We start from the raw sequence: 15,203 nt of genomic DNA on the forward strand, positions 1-15,203 counted from the left end.
TCCCCACCCCCATTCTCTCAAATAAATAAAATAATAAATAAATCGTAAAAAAAAAAAAAAAAAGGTGGAAAAGGTGGAAACAACCCAAATGTCCCTCCATGGATGATGGAATGTGATTTAGCCACAAGAAGGAAGGAAGCTCCCACACAGTGAGAGTGAGTCTTGAAAACATGACACTAACTGAAAGGAGTCAGACGCAAAACACCACATACAACATATAACACCGTAGTCTTACAGGAGTCCAAAATAGCGGGCTAGGGGTAGCCTAGGGCTCAAGGGACAGGGGATAGGAGAATGACAGCTAATGGGTGCAGGACATTTTTCTTTCTTTCTTTCTTTCTTTTTTTTTTTTTTTTGTAAGATTTTATTTATTTATTTAACACAGAGAGAGAGATCACAAGTAGGCAGAGAGGCAGGCAGAGAGAGAGGAGGAAGCAGGCTCCCTGCCCAGCAGAGAGCTCTATGTGGGGTTCGATTCCAGGACCCTGAGATCATGACCTGAGCCGAAGGCAGAGGCTTAACCCACTGAGCCACCCAGGCGTCCCTCAATAAAGCTATTTTTAAAAGGAATTGTGTTTTGCTTCTGAGCTGGGTGCCAAGAGAGGCTGCGCGCTGAAGATGGCCAAGGTTAGCTCTCGGTCCGCGGGAATAAATCAGAAAGACCCACGAAGGAGGAAACGCCCGGAGGCACTTAGCGCCCGCCCGCTCAGCCCAGATGGCTGAGGTCAAGCCCGCCCAGCCCCAAATGAGTAACCAGTAACCGATTCCTTTGTGGCTGGGAAGAAATGGGCTGCAACCTTCCTTTGTGGCCTGAAACCGCAGAGGAGGCTTCTGGGGTGGCATCGCCCCGCCCACATCCGAAGCTTCTCTTCATGGGTTCTTGGGGCAAACACTGCGGCTTCCGTGGCTCTGAGGTCTGACCGCAACCGGGCAGAGCACCCTGTCTCCTCTCTGCATGGCTGGCAGGGGACCTCTAATCCCAGATGCCCGAGACTCTCTACCTATACCATCTTCTGTACCCTGAGAGGGTTTTGTCTTAATGTGACCTTGTTTTAACTTAATTACCTCTTTAAGCACCCTATCTCCAAATACAGTCTGATTCCGAGTTGGGGGGGGGGTACGCTTCAACATACAAATTTGGAGTGACATAATTCAGTTTGTGAAAGGAAATGAGACTGAGAAGGGGAGGCAGCCTGTAAGGGGGGGGTGTTTAAGGCAGGTTAGCCCAGCAAGCAACTGGGGGTTCAGTCCCCCTGGGGACCACTGGGAGACAACAGGACACGCATCTTGGTCATCCCACCTGAGGGCAAGGGAGTGGGGTGTTTATCCATCACCCCCACTGGCTGAAGGCTACTCCCAGAGGGTGTTGATTCTGAGACACGACCCCCCGGTTCTGTGCACCCTCCAGAGAGAAGTCTCCAACAAAGGCATCTGGATGTTGGAGTCGTGTTTGCCAGGATCTCAACTACAAGGTCCACATCTACCATGCTCCTTTTCATCCTGCAGCCTCCAGGGTCACCTCCACAGGCAGGCTTCCTGGACTTTCCCACCCTTTTTACATGCTCAGCAAACCCGGACCTGTCTGATCGCAGAATCTGAGTGATTAATCCTGTGCAAAAGTTGTCCTCAAGGTCACATCAGGTGATAAAGGACCTCTTCTCTAAGCGTGGTTTCCTCGTCTGGAAAATGGGCATGGCAGACCAGGAAGAGCAACGACGCTGGGAGGAGTTCACAGCACAGGGCTGAACCCAGCCTGGAGCTGTCTGGGTGGGATCCCAGGGCAGCCCTGCCACCCACGCGGAGTCTCCAGTTTTCAACTCAAGAGCAGATGAATCAAAACCAAAAGACAAACAAAAAACACCCTATGGACTCCAGTCAGATAAATGCTCCAGTTTCCTGAATGTCTCTCCTCGGAGCCTCTGCTCATGCTGTTCCCACTGTCTGCCAGGCTGTTCCCCCGCCTGCCACCAATACAGCCTTTAGGTCTCAGTTTCGATGCCCGCTCCTCTGAGATGCCCTCCAGCTGGGTCAGACAGGCCCTCATGGCTCCCCCGGTGCCTGGGAGCCCCCATGACGTTCCTGATTACTGGGTCATCATCACCTGCTGTCCTGCTGGCTCCAAAACTCCACAATATCCCTAAACTCCCTCACGCTGCCCCTTTGTGTCAGCCCCTCCCCCCAGCCCCAGCCCAACACCGATCTGCGCTCCCACACTAGAGTTCTGTCTTTCTGAGAATGTTCTATAAATGGAATCATACAATATATAGTCTTTTGAGTCTGGCCTCTTTCACTGCAGCATAAAGCATTTAAGCCCAAAGCTTTGTGGCCTGTATCAATAGTTCGTTCCTTTTTGTTACTGAAGAATATTCCATTGTACCCATGGACGCCCGTTTGTCCCACATTCGCCCGTTGAGGGACAATTGGATTGTTGCCAGCTATTGGTGATCATGAATAAAGTTCTATAAATAATCATGTACAGGTTTTTATGTGAACATAAATTTTCTCTTGGGTTTTATTATTTTTAAAGATTTTTTGTAAAGATTTTATTTATTTATTTGACAGAGAGAGAGACCATAAGTAGGCAGAGAGGCAGGCAGAGAGAGAGAGAGAGGAGGAAGCAGGCTCCCCACTGAGCCGAGAGCCAATGCAGGACTCGATCCTAGGACCCCGAGATCATGACCTGAACTGAAGGCAGAGGCTCAACCCACTGAGCCACCCAGGCGCCCCAAGACTTTATTTTTAAGTCATCTACAGCCAACACGGGGCTCGAACCCACAACCCCGAGATCAAGACTTGTGTGCTCTACTGACTGAGCCAGCCAGGTACCCCCGAAATCTTCGTGTTTTTTTTAAAGATTTTATTTTTTTATTTGACAGACAGAGATCACAAGTAGGCAGAGAGGCAGGCAGAAGAGGGGAGAGGAAGCAGGCTCCCTGCTGAGCAGAGAGCTGGATGCAGGGCTCGATCCCAGGACCCCTGGGATCATGACCTGAGCCGAAGGCAGAGGCTTTAACCCAATGAGCCACCCAGGCGCCCCTTCATTTTTATTTTTTACTTTTTAAATATTTTTTAAAGATTTTATTTATTTGAGAGAGAAAGAGAGAGTGGGCAGAGGGGCAGAGGGGGGAGATGAGAAGAAGAGAGACTCTCAAGCAGTCTCTGTGCTGAGCTCAAAGCCCTATGCAGGGCTCGATCCCATGACCCTGAGATCATGACCTGAGCTGAAACCAAGAGCTGGACGCTCAACCGACTGAGCCACTTAGGTGCTCCTCAGTTTTCATTTTCAAATATGTGGCAGTGGGATGGTTGGGTCATGTGATGACTGTCCGTTTAGTGTTTTAAGAACCACTAAACTTGGGACTCCTGGGTGGCTCAGTTGGTTGGACGACTGCCTTCGGCTCAGGTCATGATCCTGGAGTCCCGGGATCGAGTCCCGCATCGGGCTCCCGGCTACGTGGGGAGTCTGCTTCTCTCTCTGACCTTCTCCTTGCTCATGCTCTCTCTCACTGTCTCTCTCTCAAATAAATAAATAAAATCTTTAAAAAAAAAAAAAAAAAAAGAACCACCAAACTTTTCTAGAATGGTTGCAGCATCTTGCATCGCTACCTGCAGCCTCTGAGACGTCCAGTTTCTCTGCATCCTTGTCAGCATTTGGTATTGTCGGTATTTTCAGTTTAGTTGTTCTCATAAGCATAAAACAAAAATCGTTTAAGCCTGGTGCCAGGAGTGGGAGCACAGGATTCGAACTCAAGCATCTGAGCGTCTAACCTCCTTTTCTTGGCACAGCTGGTTTCTGAAGATAAAGGAACAGTCTGGGCTGAGACAATCGGGTCCCTCTAGAAGATGGGTTCAAACCCATTGTCTCCCACTCGTCAGCTGGGTCGCTGGAACCTTGCAGAACCCCCAGTTGTGTTACCTGGTGAATGCGTCTCGGAAGTCCCATGTCACAGAGGCGAGGTGTCCCCCGGAGCCCTGGGAAGCCAGGGAGAAAGTTCCTGCAGAGTTCGTCCTACACACGGGACCCACACTTGGGCTTCGATGGTGAAAGAGATGGCACAGGAAACTCAGACGGAGAAAAAGTCCTTTAGGGACCAGTCCAGGGGAAGGCGGACAGCCTGAGGGCTCTGGGGACTTGGGACAGCTCGCTCAGTCTCAGTGTCCCCACTACCAAAGGGATCGAGAATATGAGCCCGGACTGCGGCTAAAGTAATGATGCACGTCAGGCAAAAGTGCCCGTCCCTGGAATTTTTTTTTTCCCTCCCTGATAACGCCCCGGAATATTATTTAGCAAGAAACAGATGCGGTTTCAGACCATGAAAAGACAGGGAGGCTGCCTGTGATTAAGTGCAAGAAACCAGACTGAAAAGACCACGTATGGTATGATCCCAAACGTGACATTCTGGAAAAGGCAAAACTAGGGAGACGCTAAGAAGATCAGTGGTTGCCAGGGGTGGGAGGGAGAGTGGGGTGAGCCGCGGAGCACAGAGGATTTTCAGGGCGGTGGAACCATTCCGTATGATCCTGTTACGGTGGATATGTGTCATTTTGTCAATCCAGACCCATAGATTGCAGGACACGCAGGGTGTATCCTAATGGGGACTACTGGACTTCAGTGCATAATGACCTCTCCGTCGCAACAAACGTCGCTCACTAAAGCGAGATGTTACTAATGGAGGAAACTGGGTGGGGCGCGGGGAACACACGGGAACTCTCTGCACTATTTGCTGTTTCCTGTGAACTGAAACCTCTTTTAAAGAAATAAAATCTACTGGGGGGGGGGGGGACTGGATGGCCTGGATGGCTCAATCGGTTAAAAGGCTGAGGTCGTGATCTCAGGGTCGTGAGATCGAGTCCCATGGGGGGCTCCGCGCAGGGCGGGGAGCCCGCGTGAGATTCTGTTTCACCCTCTCCCTCTGCCCCTCCCCCCACCCACCAAAATAAATAAATAAATAAAGTCTGTTAGTTAAAAAAAAAAAAAGAAAGAAAGAAAAGCGTCCTTCCTGCCCTCTACCCCAGCCCCGCCAGTTTCTCGGAATTTTTTTTTTAAGATTTTATTTTTATTTATTTATTTGACAGAGATCACAAGTAGACAGAGAGGCAGGCAGAGAGAGAGGAGGAAGCAGGCTCCCCGCCGAGCAGAGAGCCCGATGTGGGGCTGGATCCCAGCACTCTGGGATCATGACCTGAGCCGAAGGCAGAGGCTTTAACCCACTGAGCCACCCAGGCGCCCCTCTTGGAATTTTTTCAAGAGAGTATCTGGTAAATCAAGTAAAGATGGTTATACACATACATTTTTCCTTAACATTTGACGCCCAAGGCAGCTTTCTGTACACCCTGATCTACACCTTGCTTTTCTCGTTCCAGGCCATTCCATGCGCTGCATAGATGCCTCTCCTCACTGTGTCTTTTATTGAAAGAGAATTCCCACTCTCCGTAAGGCCGTGCCCTACTCCGCTGCGCATGCGCCGTGGACCCAGACCCTTGGGGATCGTTATTTCCAGCCTTCACCATTCCGTCAACCTCGTTTAGTCATGTGTGTCCTCGTCATTTCCAATGTAAAGACTGGATTTCTAGGAAGGGACTTGCTGAGTCTGAGGGTTCGCAGGTTTGTAATTTTTAAATACCCAATTTGTCCTCCGTTTGGCATTTACCTAAAGACACCTCTGCCAGTGATGGACAGGAGGGTTGGCTCTTCTGGAAACAAACCCCAGGGTGTCCTTGCGGGGCTCTGTGCCCTTCCATGGCTCCCCACTGCTTGAAGGGCTATGCCCGGCCTCCCACTGGGAGGCCTTGGAAACCCACCACCCTCTCCCCCTTGTCCTCCACACAGGTGACTTCTACTTCTCCTCCCAGTCTCTGCTTTGCTGGTCCCTCTGCCTGGAACTCCCTCCCTCCTTAACTCAGCCTGGCCAACACCCTCTTGACATGCCCTTCAGCACTGACATCACCTCCTTCCGGAAGTCCCCCATGCCTGGCACACAGCAGGCACTCAGTAAATGCTGCTGGCACAAATGAATGGATGAAGGAATGAGGTGGGAAAAGGGAGGGGGCGGGCTTATGGAGCAGCTGAGGGGTCTATAGGTCACAGGGAGGAACAGGGCTCCCTCCTGGGGCAATGGGGAGCCAGAGCAGGCTTTGAGCAGGGGGAAGGCAAGTTGAGAAAATGTCTCTTATTTGCAGGGGCACCTTTTTGGGCCATGAGCCCTTATTAACAGAAGTTTTTAAGGTCACAAGATCACACACCTAGGATGGTGAAGGAAGCCCATCAGAAACCCATTATACTGGGATACAGTTATCAAAACCTGTTTTAATTGGGATGGAATGTGGGCATCTTTCTTAACACATTAAATAGGAAGGCGCAGGGCAGCTCCAACGAGTAGAAGCAGGGGGAGCAAGTGCGATTCACGTTTTTCCTTCTAAGGAAGAGCTCCAGAATTCTATTTGCAAACCCCTCGGGTGTCTGGGGACCCTGGTGAATCCCTCCCCCAGATGTGGGGATATGGTAAGAGCACCGGAAGGTGAGCAAACTTCACAGAGGTGTCACTGAGAGAGACAGGAGTGATTTCCAGGGATGATGGACAAGCGTCCAGACAGACAAGCATCCGGCGGCTGGGCCATCTGTTCAAAGAAAAACAGGAAGACTGCACTTTGCCCTTCTGGCCTCTCTGGGCCCAGCCCAGCCTTTGTCTTTGTGACTTTAACTCCCAAAGGCAGGCCGGGAGCCCCTGAGCCGGCTTCCAACTTCCTTCCCAGCTCCAGAAGCAGCAGGCAAAACAGCCCGACCAGGCGGCATCACCCAGGTTCTGTACTGTCCCGACAACACTTCATGGTTCCCCATCACAGCCCCATAGGGCCAGCTCTGAAGGTAATATCCCATTTCACAGGTGAGGAGACTGAGGTCCATAGAGGCCCGAGGTCAAGGTCACCCAGTCTGGGTGTGGCCAAGCTGGGACTGGAATTCAGGTCTCTTTGGATTCTAAGTCCTGCCTGTGGCCATTCCTGCTTGGAGTTCACCACCTGCTTCTAGACACCTCTCCATTCATTCATTCATTCATTCAACAAGTGATTCACCAAGTTGCCAAAATCATCTGAAGAGCCAGGGTAGAGAGTTCCTTAAATACAGCAGACTCAGTTTTGAGTTTTATGACTCAAATGTGTGCTTTGAGAGGGTGGCTGCTTCTCTTAGTCTCAGTTTCCTGCACCTGCAGGCTGATGACCTCATGTGATGAGACAACCCCTCCCCCACGAGGTGGGGGCTGGTTAGTAGGAGCCTGCATACAGCAGGTGCTCAGGAGATGCCTGTTGAACAGATGGCCTTTGCATCCTGGGCCCACCACCTGGGCTTACCCGCACACTACCCCCTCCTCCACCTACCTCTCCTTGTGGCAAGATTAGGGCTTTCCTTGTGCCTGTGGGCAGAAGGGCTGAGGGCAGGGCGAGGGTCCTGAGCGGGCTGAGCCTGTCATTCCTGTCATTGGCACCAGGGGGCAGTGGGTTCCTACGTTCAGCTTTCCTCTACCCGCCCCCTGCACCCCTCACTCAGCTGGGGAGGTTGAGACATTTATCCTCCTGCTATGGGGCTGGCTTCTCCCACCACACTGATGGTGGACATAGTAGGCACTAGGGGACAGGGAGGTGTCAGAGTCCCCTGACCACCAGACCCCTGTACCACTCTGCCTCATTCATTCTCTTATTGAGCACCTAGTATACACACAGCCCTATGCCAGGTGCTGGGGACATAACCATGAATAAGGCAGAGAAAAGTCCTTGTTCCTCATGCACGAGCTGACATTTGAGTGAGAGAGATGGGACACCAGGGAAACAGGGATTTACAACTGAGTGTAGTCGGGGCTGTGATGGGGAACCCCAGGGGTTGGAGGCAGGAGGACCCAGAGGAGCCCCTGAGCCAGCTTGGGCAGGGGAGGGAGGGGGTCGAGGAAGACCTAAGAACCAATAGAAGTTCGTTCAGGTAAAGAGCAGGGGAACCAGCATTCCAGGCCAAGGGTATGGCCTGTGCCAAGGGCTGGAGGCACCTGCTCCCTGCCCCCACACAGAAAGACAGGCAAGCATACCGATAATGCTGCACGGACTCAGACGGTGAGGTTCTAGAACAAGCACTGAGCAGCCACTCAGGGGAATGGAGGAGAGAGAGGCCGGAAACAGATCTTCATGGAGTGCCAGAAGTCAGAGGAGGGAGTGAGTGGAACAGCATTCTGGGCAGTGGGAATAGCAGGGGTGCTGGTGTGAAGAGAAGCTATCTTGGGCTCCACTCCATCACTCACGGGAAGAGAGGCTCAGCCCCTGCCCGCCTCCTCAGCCCCACCCCCACCCGGCCTAGCCATCTCCCACCTGGACAAGGGCAGTCCCTCCTCCCTGGTACACAGGCATTGTCCCCATATCCTATAGTCTATTCCTCTGTGCAGCCAGAGGAGAACAAAGTCCCCGCCAAGCTTGGCCTCTGAGCAGCTGCTGGGGTCACCCTCACCCCACCTGGCTGAGTCAGGCCTGGCGTGCCCTGAAGAGGAACTGTCTCACCAATCAGGTCTGGTAGGCACCAGGGCAGATAGCAAGCTCCAGGCGGCGGGGGCAGGGCCTTTCCTTGGAGGGATCTTTGAAGCAGGCCTTCCACCCAGGTGGAGCTTGGAGTCACGGGGCTCGCAGCCCCCACCGGCTCCTGGGTGGAATCAGTTCCCACAAGGGCCAGGAGCTTGGCACTCCCAAGCCAGGTCTGTGTCTAGTGCTAGGATGGGCCTCAAGCCCCCCGTGGAGGAGATGAGGAAATGGAAACTCAGAGAGGTTGAAAGATCGTCCCTGGGCCCCACAGCCCGGCCCGGGCTGGGGCTCTGGGGGTATTTGGAAACACACATTTCAGGATCAGGCTCCCCCAGTAACAAATCTGGAATCACAGATCGGACTCTGGCTTGCCGGGTAAAATGGGGCAAGTCGCTCTGCCTCTCTGGGCCTCAGTTTTCTCATCTGCAAAAGTGGGGTAGTAATGGCAGCCCCGTGTGGGAAGGGGAACAGCATGTGCGAAGCGGGAGCTGTGCTCTAGGGCTCAGAGGACATTGAGGATGTGAGCAGCTGGAGAGGTGGGTGAGGAGGGAGGGGACGAGGGCGGATCATGCAAGGTCTTGTGGGCCTTGGGGAGACTTTGGCTTTTACCCTGAATGAGGTAGGAGCCAGGGAGGATTCTAAGCAGAGGAGGGACCTGACCTGATTCAGGTGTTTCTGGGCTCTTTCTGGACACTGAGGGGAGAACAAACTGTAAGGGCCAAGAGCAGGAGCCGGGAGACCCGCCATGATGGGGTGTGGGCTGGAACGAGGCAGAGCGGAGGGGAGAAACCCACCAATTTTTGCTCATATTCATGTTTCTTGCCCAGCCTGGCTCCCAGGAGCCCAAAGGTGAGGCAGGGACTTTAGCCCAGGATGGCTGCTGGCTGGGGTGAGGGTGACATGGGGTGGGGCACAGCAGAGGGATGGGCGGGGTTACACCTGGAAGCTCCTGGTGGAAGTGGCTGGACCACTCAGACAAGTGCAAGTGCGTGGGCTGCTGACAGATACACATGTCACATGCCAGGCTGGGAAACAGCCCTGCTGTGCCCTCTAGAGCTTGGGGTTGAGTGGCAGGGTATGAGGGTTCCCGGGGAAATCGAAGCTTCCCTTCTCTGAGCTCAGGATCTCATACTGATCCACTTGCTTAGGTAGGGCAAGTTCCTCTGCTTCTCTGCCTCAGTTTACTCACCTCTAAGAAGGAGGAGAATGCTAACACATCCATGGGGAAAAGAGCAGCATATCCAAAGCCCTGAGGTAGAGCTGTGCCCTCGCATCAATCAGTCCCCAATTCTGCCTGGGACATTTTCTGACCAGGGCTGGAAGGGCCGTCGGGAGGAGGAACCCGCCCCTTGCAAAGGCTTGGGGATGAGCAAGGGGTTGGCACATCAGGGGTACGAGTGAGGGCTGGAGAATTCTCGAAGACCGCTGCACTGGAGCTGGGAGAGGAACCACTGGGGAGAGATTTGAGACCACAAGTAAACTAAGACATCCCCACATCCTCCTTCCAGTGGAGGCAGCCAGGCCAGTCCAGCCTCCCGGACTTGCTCGCTCAAGCCCCAGTTACATCGCCCGGCATCTCGGAGCCCAGCTGGACCCCTCTGCTTCCCTCGTCCTTTACTGGGGAACATCCCACAGTGGCCTTAGAGACCCCCGTGATCCCTCAGGCCTAGGTAAGCGTCTGAGCAGCTCTGTGCCTCAGTTTACCCATCTGCAAAATGGGAAACCGGTCGTTCCTTCCGCACCTGTGAATTGCAGGGCCGTGCTTCATAAACGCTTGACATTATACTTATTACGGATGGTCGTGGTGATTAATCAGAGGGCAGAAAGAGCATCCCCGGAGTCTGACACCCCCGGCCTCGGTCCCGGCGTCTCTCTTCCCCTGCCCCCTGCAGAGCCTCAGTTTCCCCACCGCAGACCCGAGGGGCGCGCGGAGGCGGCCCGGGGTCCCCGCGCCCCTCCGGCCGGCAGGGGCAGCACGGAGCCGCCCCGCACACCCGGAAGGGCCCCGCCTCCGGCCCCGGCCCCGCCCAGCCCGGGCAGCCCAGAACAGGGAGGCGGCGGCGGTGGCGGCGACCACAGCGGGGACGGTGCGCGCGGCGGCATCGGCGGGACCCGCGCGGCGCCATGGCGGCCGCCGAGCGCCGCGCCTTCGCGCACAAGATCAACAGGTAGCTCCGCCGCCGGGCCCCTCCCGGGGACACCCGCACGTGTCCGGGCCCCGCCCCGGGGTGGCCCGGCCCTCCCCGGCCCCAGCGTCCCTCTCACCGTTCAAGCCCCTTCCGCCGGCTCCGGCCCGCTTCCTCTGGCGGGGGCCGGGGGCGGCGGGAGGCGGGGAGGGCGGCGGGGGTCCCCGCTGGGACCGCGGCGGGGCTGCGAGTGCGATGGCGGCTGAGCGGAGGTCCGCCCTGGGCGCCGCTGGGGGACGCGTGGGGGCGTGTCCGGGGGCCTTCCTGGAGGCGGTGGCGCGGGGAGAGCAGGTATCGGGAGCCCTCCGCGTTCCTCGCCATCTCCGGGTCCTTCCTGGGTCCCCGAGTCCGAGGGCTAGGGAGCAGTAGGGGCTTTGGCGACCCATCCTCTTGCCTGGTGCGGGGTTGGGATGCTCCTGGGGCCGGGATTTGGGAACAGGGATGGTACTCTTGGAGGCCTTGGAGGCCCCTCGGGAAGGTTCCCGTGCTCTTCCCCCACTGTCAGGGTCCCGTGCCCAGCTGTCTGGGGAGCAGGGGACAGCTGTGGATGGCCCCCCGCCCCCCGCCCTGCTTCAGGCTCTCCCAGCACCCGCTGGACGCGCTGGAGATGGATGGGTGATTGAATGGAGGGAGTGGGGGCTGGGGGCCCAACCAGCTGGTGGGCAGACGGGGGAGGGGACAGGCGCCAGGCGCTGGGGGATCCATTTCCGTGGCCACTGGAGATTGTAAGAGACTCAGCCTGGAAGGGGGAGGTCAGACCAGGGCTGAAGAGCCTCTCCCCTGTCTTTGCCTCCATGGCCAGTCGGAGTTGGCCCCCCCCCCGGCGGGTCCTCTCCTCAGGGGGCCTGTGCTGGCCACGCCCAAGTGAAAGAGCTCCCTGTCTGTCCAGAGCTGGCCTGATGGAGACACAAGGAAAGATCCACCCTTGGTGGCAGATACAATGGGGTAGACAGAGGAGTAGCACAATCAAGTAGATTATATATTAATGATAAGTGCCAGTGCTATGGGGACACACATGGCAAGGAAAGGAAATGGGTAGGATGGGGACCATTTTAGATATGGGAGGCAGATCAGGAAGGCCTGGATGATAAGGTGACATTTGAGCAAAGTTCCGAAGAGGTGATGGAGGCATCTGTGCCCATATGTGGGGGAAAAGCAATCCCAAAATGGGGGAAGGGCAAGTGCAAAGGCACTGAGGCAGAAGCAGACATAGTGTATTTACAAATAAATCATCTGACTGTCTGGAGCAGAGTGAGGAAGGGGACAGTTGGAGCAGATCCCTCAGGGTCTTGTGGGTTGTGGGGAAGACCTTAATTGGTATCCTGAGTGAGGTGGGAGCCATGAGGAGTTCTGAACAGAGGTCACACATGTAACCATGTGTCTGGAGCATAGCAGTCAGGAAATTTTTATGTTCTTTTATTTTTATGTTCCCGAATTGCCTCTCTATCTTGGACCTTTGGCTTCTCTGAACCTGTTTCTTTGCCACTCAGTCTCTGTGTTCTTGGTTCCTGGCTTCTACTCCAGTAAAAAAGAGAGGTCCTAGGGTCCTGCCCTGGGGAACAGATACTATAGAGCCCAGGGTAAGAAGAGCAGAGAATGTTCCTGGGACCCCAGTGAACCACAAGCAAAAGGTTCAAGTCTTCCAGCCATCCTCTGCCAGGGCCTCCATAACAGCCTGTTGGACACCCAGGTGTCTACATGCTCAGATCTGGGCCTGAATTCATCTAGTCAATCATTCAGTCATTCATTCCGCAGTGCCATATTGACCCGGATATTAAACAGCCCCCCAGTTTCCTAATGAACAGATTCTTAAAAAAAAAAAAAAAAAAAAGACTGGGGGGACAACTTAAAACTACAAACTCTTATAAATGTAAATAACATGGACAAACATTACTGTAGTGATATAACGTGTTCATTTTTTCACAAATAAAATACAATATGGAATGGCAGTAATGGCCAGCGCTCACAGTATGTTTATGGCTGGCTTGTTCCCAGCGGAAATGCCATTTGTGTGTCACCAGAGCCTGTCGACATAGGTATAACTATGGAAAATGGGACTTAACAGTGGTTAGGTGGCTGTCGAGCATCTCTCGTGGGGAAGTGAGCCCAGAAGCGTGGGGCCACAGAATTCAGAACAGTCTCAGCAACCGTGTCACTCTTCCTGTCCTCATGTATCCCCCGTTCTTCCAGGCATCTGATTGTGGCATCTTCTCTCGCCACCCCCTCCCCCCCACCCCCACCCCCCGGTATCTGATGCGGGGCCGGTGGCATTTTTCACTCAAGGAAATAGTGACTTCGTTGGAGGCGTGGGAGGACAAAGAGACGCGTATTAACCAAATTCCAAAGGTGCCTCTGGGATTTCAAGGAAATGGCTCCCTCCCACCCCTGTCCCCAAATATATCTGCAAACTTGAGCACACACACGTATTATTCTACTTTCATTTTTTAAAAAGATTTTTTTTATGTGTTTGAGAGAGAGAGAGAATGAGAGTGAGTTAGCATGAGAGGGAGAGGGTCAGAGGGAGAAGCAGATCCCTCCTGATCAGGGAGCCCCATGCAGGATCTGAACCCGGGCCTCCAGAATCTCGACCTGAGCCAAAGGCAGGTGCTCAACCAACTGAGCCACCCAGGCGCCACTATTTTCTGCCTTTAAAATAATGGTGACATTTGACATGCATCTAGAAAAGTCCAAAGTTTAAAGAGTAGTTATAGAACCAATGCTGGGGTGGTGGGGGGATGCCTGGCTGGCTCGGTTAGTGGAGCATGGGATTCTTGATCTCGGGGTCATGGGTTCGAGCCCCACACTGGGGGTAGAGTTTATTTTTAAAAGAATTAAAAAAGCAGGGGCATCTGGGGGGCTTAGCTGGTTAAGTGTCTGCCTTTGGCTCAGGTCATGATCCCAGGCTCCTGGGATCAAGCCCTGCATCGGTCTCCCCACTCAGCAGGGACTCTGCTTCTCTCTCTGCCCCTCCCCCTGCTCATGTTCTCTCTCTCTCTCTCTCTCTCTCATTCTCTCCCTCAAATAAATAAGTAGACTCTTTTTTAAAAATTAAAAAACAAGGGGCACCTGCTTCCCCCGCCTCACTCTGCCTGCCTCTCTGCCTACTTGTGATCTCTGTCTGTCAAATAAATAAATAAAATCTTTTAAAAAAATTAAAAAACAAAACAACAACAATAAAACAACAAATGTCAGGGGAAAAGTCCCTCGGGTCAAGACAAAGGCAGTCTCGATCTCCTGGGCCACCCAACCTAGCTGCCTCTCATGATCTGCACCTAGTTCTGTCCCTTAGCCAACTGCACACTGATGGTGGCTACCCTCTCTTCCTCACTTGAGTTATGATGTCTCCTGCTGAGCTGGGTCCCTCTGTGCCATGGGCTACTCTTGCCTGTTTAGAACGTCTCATCAATGGAATCATGTTGGGTGTCGAGGCTTGTGTGGCCCAAGTCTCTCACCCAAGCCATTGCCTGCGGTTGGGTGCATCCTTTTTCATTGCTGCATACTATTCCTCCCACTCACATTGTCTCCGTCTTTGGTCAAGGAACATGTGCGTCTTTTCCTTTGGGGTTGTCATGACTGGGCTGCCAGGAACATTCCCAGCCACATGTTTTATCCCGAGTGTCTACGCCTCTGAGTGGAATTGCTGGACTGGTTTATCTTCAACTTTGCTCCGTCATTCCAGACGATTGTCCAAAGGGCTTTCCCCAGCAGCAGATGAGAGTTCCTCTTACTTACAGGCAGATCATTTGTCTTTAAAATGTGCAGCCAGTCCAGGAGGGCTTGGGTGGGATATAAAGAGAAATCTCCATGGTTTTATATGGACTCATCTTCCCTCACTTTTTTATCCAAGTGGGAACACATAGCGTCAGAGCCTTATGTCATTCTCATTTCTGGTTTTATTGTCCTCCTCCCCTGGAGGGAGTAGACCTCTGTTAATCTGCCCAGCCTTGGGGTGAGGTCTGCAGTCTCACAGGAATTCCCAGTGATGCCACTGCTTCATCTTTCCCCTCTGAGTGTCTGTGTAGTGTCCCGTAGGATTGCTGACTTTCAGCTTAGGGGGATTTGTTTCCCTAGTAGCTCTAACCCACCACCTGATCTCAGCAGTTTCTCTCATTGCAATCCCAAGATCACTTCCTGAGGAAAACCAGTATATTTAGACCACATTTTGCCTCCTTCTAAAAAATATGCTCCCTGGGGGTGTCTGAAGCAGATCTGATGTGGGCATGAGAAAGAGAGAGGAAGTGGGGATGGCTCCCAGGCATGGGTCCTGAGCAGCCCAGAGGGCGGGGCTGCCCTTAGGGATCCAGGGAAGATGGCAGGAGGGCAGGTTATGTTCAGGGTACATGCCTGCATGACCCCACATGGGCATGCAAAGGAGGCAGCTGCCACCCAGAAGGGATCCAAGGATTGTCTTTGTTTGGGTGCTCCTGAAACCTGGAGGCTGCATGGGACCCCTGTGGGGGATGG

The 15,203-nt window shown here is 53.7% G+C and overlaps 2 protein-coding genes across 5 annotated transcripts in view; one reads left to right on the forward strand and one right to left on the reverse strand.

The window, feature by feature from the left end:
- The window catches only part of LOC111162414 (tetraspanin 16), a 42,039-nt gene extending 31,383 nt beyond the window's left edge, over positions 1-10,656 (reverse strand). Inside the window, 1 exon segment of the mRNA XM_022526823.1 lies at positions 10,463-10,656. Within this exon segment, the coding sequence (XP_022382531.1) occupies positions 10,463-10,656 (194 nt within the window).
- Positions 10,657-10,667: 11 nt separating this feature from the next.
- Positions 10,668-15,203, forward strand: part of LOC111162380 (dedicator of cytokinesis 6) — a 41,582-nt gene continuing 37,046 nt past the window's right edge. For all 4 annotated transcript variants that reach the window (XM_022526757.1, XM_022526758.1, XM_022526759.1 and 1 more), the window contains exon 1: positions 10,668-10,721. In XM_022526757.1, the coding sequence (XP_022382465.1) occupies positions 10,678-10,721 (44 nt within the window). In that variant the 5' untranslated portion in view covers positions 10,668-10,677. The remainder of the gene's footprint in view (positions 10,722-15,203) is intronic.

Source organism: Enhydra lutris, unplaced genomic scaffold, assembly GCF_002288905.1.
Source record: "Enhydra lutris kenyoni isolate GAN:26980312 unplaced genomic scaffold, ASM228890v2 scaffoldscaffold92, whole genome shotgun sequence".
In the NCBI taxonomy this organism is placed as follows: Eukaryota; Metazoa; Chordata; class Mammalia; order Carnivora; family Mustelidae; genus Enhydra; species Enhydra lutris.